Source organism: Camelus bactrianus, chromosome X (assembly GCF_048773025.1).
Source record: "Camelus bactrianus isolate YW-2024 breed Bactrian camel chromosome X, ASM4877302v1, whole genome shotgun sequence".
Taxonomy (NCBI): Eukaryota; Metazoa; Chordata; class Mammalia; order Artiodactyla; family Camelidae; genus Camelus; species Camelus bactrianus.
The window spans coordinates 57,079,898-57,084,591 of NC_133575.1; the positions used below are offsets into that span (position 1 = coordinate 57,079,898).

The 4,694-nt window shown below is 44.5% G+C and overlaps 1 protein-coding gene across 1 annotated transcript; it reads right to left on the reverse strand.

Annotated features, from left to right (window-relative positions):
• Nucleotides 1-1,082: 1,082 nt before the first annotated feature.
• Nucleotides 1,083-4,431, reverse strand: UBQLN2 (ubiquilin 2). The gene has a single exon (XM_010958312.3). The coding sequence runs from the start codon at nucleotides 4,124-4,126 to the stop codon at nucleotides 2,249-2,251; it is 1,878 nt and encodes a 625-aa protein (XP_010956614.3). The 5' UTR covers nucleotides 4,127-4,431; the 3' UTR covers nucleotides 1,083-2,248.
• Nucleotides 4,432-4,694: the final 263 nt, after the last annotated feature.

A 4,694-nucleotide genomic window follows, 5' to 3' on the forward strand; every position in this document is an offset into this window, starting at 1 on the left:
TAGTCAAAATTTACTGCACAATGACTCTCCAAGAGGGACTATAGTATACAGCATTTTGCAAACTTACTTGACCATCTCTCAGAGGAATGGTTTCTCAAAAATGCAATTTAGAAATGCTGCAGCAAACATATTCTGGTTAAAATGAGAAACAAGACAAAAATGCCACTGACACTTTTATCGTTTAGAACTATCCTGGAAGTGTTTAACCCATGTCATCAGAATCTGTTATAAATTTTGAAAGGAACATATTGTTCTAACTTATCACTGATATGACTGCTTACCAGAAAAAACTCAAAAGGGTAAGTTGAGTATCTCTGAATTTAACAGATTTCAGTAAACTGCCAATTTAAAATTAATCTATGAAAATACATTCTTCCCCTGTATAGCAAAGATGACCACATAGGTAACACACTGAATAAGAGTTCCTAAATGCAGTATTGTTTCCTGTATATCTGTATTACTTACAAATACACTTATTACAAATTATATGGGACTTAAATAAATAAAACTTTCTTAAAGGATATAGAAAGTTTTTAAAAAATGAGACAATAAATCATGTTTCTGGAAAGCAATGCAATTTTGTAGTTCTCACCATCATAGCAACTTAAGATAATCCTAACCAAATTCCCAATTTATATATTTTAGGGGGAATCTAGTAACTGCAAGGTTCACCTGGTAAAATAAACATGTCAGAATCATAAGAAAGTTGTGAAAAATAAAAAAAAAGATGACTTGCTCTAACAGAAATGAAGTCATATTTCTAACAAAAACTACAGACTGGTGTACGGGGCTACAATGTTTAGTGGTACTAAAGAGAATTCAAACACAGAATGTGTGACATTTCAAATGGGGGAGACTGGACAATGAGATAAATACCAACTAACAACTGTCTAACCTTTTGGGGAAACAAAGTTAGAATAACTAAATCTGTACTTCAAAATAATTCCAGACAGGGTAAAGGAACTTTTTTAAAAAAATGAAACCATTAAAATTAGAGAAATATAGGATAAGATTTATATAATCCTGGGATTGGGCGATCCTTCTAAACATGATCCTAGGGCCAGAAGGCAAAAAGGAAAAGATTTATCCATTTTTAATTTTTTTTTTATTTTTTTAGTCATTTTTAATGCATTTTTTTTTTGCCTGTGCACAAGAGAAATAACTGATAGAGTCAAAAGATACAGTTTCCTTTATACATAGCAGTTAAAAGTAATGCAAACGTCACATGACAGTTTCAGTGAAAGTTACATTTCCAATTACAAATCAAAATGCGTATTAGGGTCTCTTTACGGGAGAAGCTGAGAAGGAAGTCTTAGGTAAAAAAGCACTTTCCTGGCATTACTATACTGATCCTTCAGGCTGCACTAAGATTAAGATCATATACAGTCAATTTGCAAATGTTGACACAATGTCACACTGTAAGTTTTCTGCACAATTAAATGTATACTTAGCGATACCAGGATAAACATTTCTACTATATTTTAACTGAACTTGCCTAGCCAACATTTTCACTGAGAAGTTTATCAAAGATGCTGTAAGATTCTACAAAACTGTGAGATATACCGAGCTCCAGAAATATTTCTTATATTCTTTCTAATTTTGGTTATACATATACTGCTCAGAGATTCTGTTGTAGTATTTCTAGATGTACAGTTCCAATTGTGCTTACTGTACTGTGTATAAATATAGCAAAAAAGATCAAAGAATGGTATAAATCTTACAGCATTTTGCTAGCAAAAATACATGCCAAAGTCACAATAAGCAATATTGTACCACAAATTAGAGCTTCAAATAATTTGCATCTGTTTTTAACATTTTCATTCTACATTAAATTACTATCATAGGCTAATGTTTAAAATGCAAATAAACTGGACATCTGTAGGACAAAACTTGTTCACCCAACTGTGAAGGTTGATACCTGTTTCCAAAAATCACAATAAATGCAGAATAAAGAGAAGTGTTTGCATGCAACACCTTTGAGTGAGACAGCACTGATCCCCACCATTCAAAACAGAGAAGGAAGGATATGGAGGGAAGGAAGGGAGGAAGGGAGGAAGGGAGGGAGGGAGGAAGGGAGGAAGGAAACAAAGAGGGAGGAAAAGACTCCACCTTAAAATGCATATTAGATTTATAACTAGACAGATTTAAAAGAATCAAAATGAAAGTAAAGCACAATTTTGTGTGTGTTTAAAGATTTAAGAGCCATTATCAAAAATAAGATACATTTTTTCAAGGTACAGAAATGTAATTACGATGGCTGGGAGCCCAGCAGCCTCTCAATGGCGGCATTGATGTCGCCTCCTGTTGCTATTAGAGCCTGCAAGTTTGCTTCCCGGTTTAGGAACCCCATTGCGTTGAGCTGTTCCAGTTGTTGCTGAAATCTGACTTCTGGACTCGGCAGCTGTGGAGGATTTGCTCCAGCCAGAGCCTGCACCATTTGCTGAATGAACTGCTGGTTCGGTCCAGATTCCGATGTTGGGCTCGTGGTTTCACTGGGTGCAGAGCTAGACACGGTGGGCCCAGGGGGGGCACCTGAGCCAGTGGAGCCGGGGGGACCTGCTGCAGGGCCAGTAGGTCCTATGGGCCCAATGGGGCCTATGGGGGTAAATGGGACTATGGGGCCAATGGGGCCTATGGGTGTGACTGGGCCTACAGGGCCTATAGCGGTTCCCAGCACCCCGACCCCCACACCTGGAGTGAAGCTTGGAATCAGGCCAGGCGCTTCAGTAGCTAATGTCTGTAGCCCCTGCTGAATCTGCATTAAAGCCTGCATTGCTCTTGGGTTTGACATGGCTGACAGTGTGTCTGGATTCTGCATCTGCTGCAAGAAAGCAGGGAGCTGTGGACGCATCTGCTCCTGCAGTTGAGGATTGGCAGTGAACACAGGGCTATTCAACATCATCTGTGCAGCCAAATCTGGATTCTGGCTCAGTGACTGCATCATGCTTCTCATATACGGCGCAGACAGCATATTCTGGATCAGCTGGGGGTTTTCAGTTATCTGTTGCAGCAAACTCTGCATTCCTGGGGTACTGAAGATGCTGGCGACATAATTGGCTGCAGCCACTGTGTTCCCGGTAGCATTGCTGGAGCTACTGCCAGATCCACTACCACTGCTTGTTGTTGTGCTGGTGGTCGCAGAACTCTGGGTAGCCGGTGGTGGCGCCCATGGATTGGGTAATGGATCTCGATTTTCTGTGCGGGAAGGCTGCGTACCTTCCCCAGAGGAGGAACTGCTCCCCACGGAGGCAAAAGGATTACCCCCAAACTGCTCTTGGGCAGCATTCAGCATGGGTTCTTGAATGTCAGTGTACATGCGCCGTAAAGCATTGTAGCCACCTGGGATGCTTTCGAGATTACTGAGAGCCAGGTCTTGATTTCTCATCATCTCTTGCATCATAGCTGGATTCCTGGCGATTTCAAGGGTCTGTCTCATTATATCTGGGTTGTTGAGCAGGTGACTGATTTCGGGGTTTCTTTGAATCAATTGTTGCATCTGTGGATTGGCCATAATGAGCTGCCTCATCAGATCAGGATTCGAAAGCATGCTCTGAACAAAGGGATTTTCCATGATTTGGATCATCATCTCAGGGCTAGACAGGAGCTGCTGCTGCATCTGGTTCTGGAGCTCAGAGAAGTTGGTCGAGCTCAAGCCCAGGCTGCTAAGGCCTGCAAGTCCTCCCAGGCTCCCCAACCCAAATGGGTTGCTATTTGTGGAAATAGGTGTGGAGTTACTCCTGGGAGTCGACGCGGAGGTAGTATTAGTTCCCGCGGCATTACTAGGCTGTGTGGACTGGCCCTGAGGTCGGTTCTGGCTTTTGATGACAAGATGAACAGTCAGTCCATCATGGATGCCATGCTGGATCAAGGTATCTTGATCTTTTAAGATTTTTCCGGCAAAAATCAGCACTAGCTGATCGGTTTGGGATTTGAAGCGTTTCGAAATCGCTTCTTTAAATTGCTGGACTGAGCTGTTCTCGGGCACTGCGAACTCCTCTTTCTCTTTGGGGGTCTTCACAGTGACTTTGATGATTTTGGGTTCGGCCGGGGCAGAGGCAGGGCCTTGGGCCGCAGAAGAGCCGCGGGAGGGGCGCGGGGGGCCGCCGCTCTCGCCGTTCTCAGCCATGGCGGCCGCGGTGACGCAGGCAGACAGGGAAGGCGCGGGCGGGCGAGAGAGAGAGCGAGGGAAGAAGGAAGGAAGGAGGCACCGCCGCAGAAGGCTGGGCCGGGCCGGGCGGGGAGCGCGGAGCACGGTACCTCTGTGTTGAAGACTGCGGTTCCCTGGTCCTCCGGTGGAGAGAGGGCTCGGTGTAGGCCTCGGGCCGTAGTCTCCGAGCTCAGGTCTCTGGGCCTCCGCCGCCACCGCCGTGTGATCCCAACGCGCGCACTCCCAGCAACTCCCGCAGCCGCTCCGCCCGCTCCTCCCCGCCCCTTCCCCTCCCCCAGTTCCTTGCTCGCCTCCCCGCCCCCCTCTGCTGACGCGGCGCCAGGCCCAGAATGGTAGATTCGACTCGGTCAAAATTTAAAACTTCTGTACTGAAAAAAAAAAAAAAAAAAAAAGGGAGGGGGGGAGGGAGAGAAAGAGAGAGAAAGAAACAAAGAGACAAAAGAAGACAAGAAAAAAAAAGAGAGGAAAGGAGGGAGGGAGAGGGAGCTAGGAAAGGGAGCCAGCCTCTATAAAGGACGTTAAAGAC

Coding starts and splice junctions, on each gene's coding strand:
- UBQLN2 (XM_010958312.3), bottom strand. CDS start 4,126: ATGGCTGAGAACGGCGAGAGCGGCGGCCCCCCGCGCCCCTCCCGCGGC.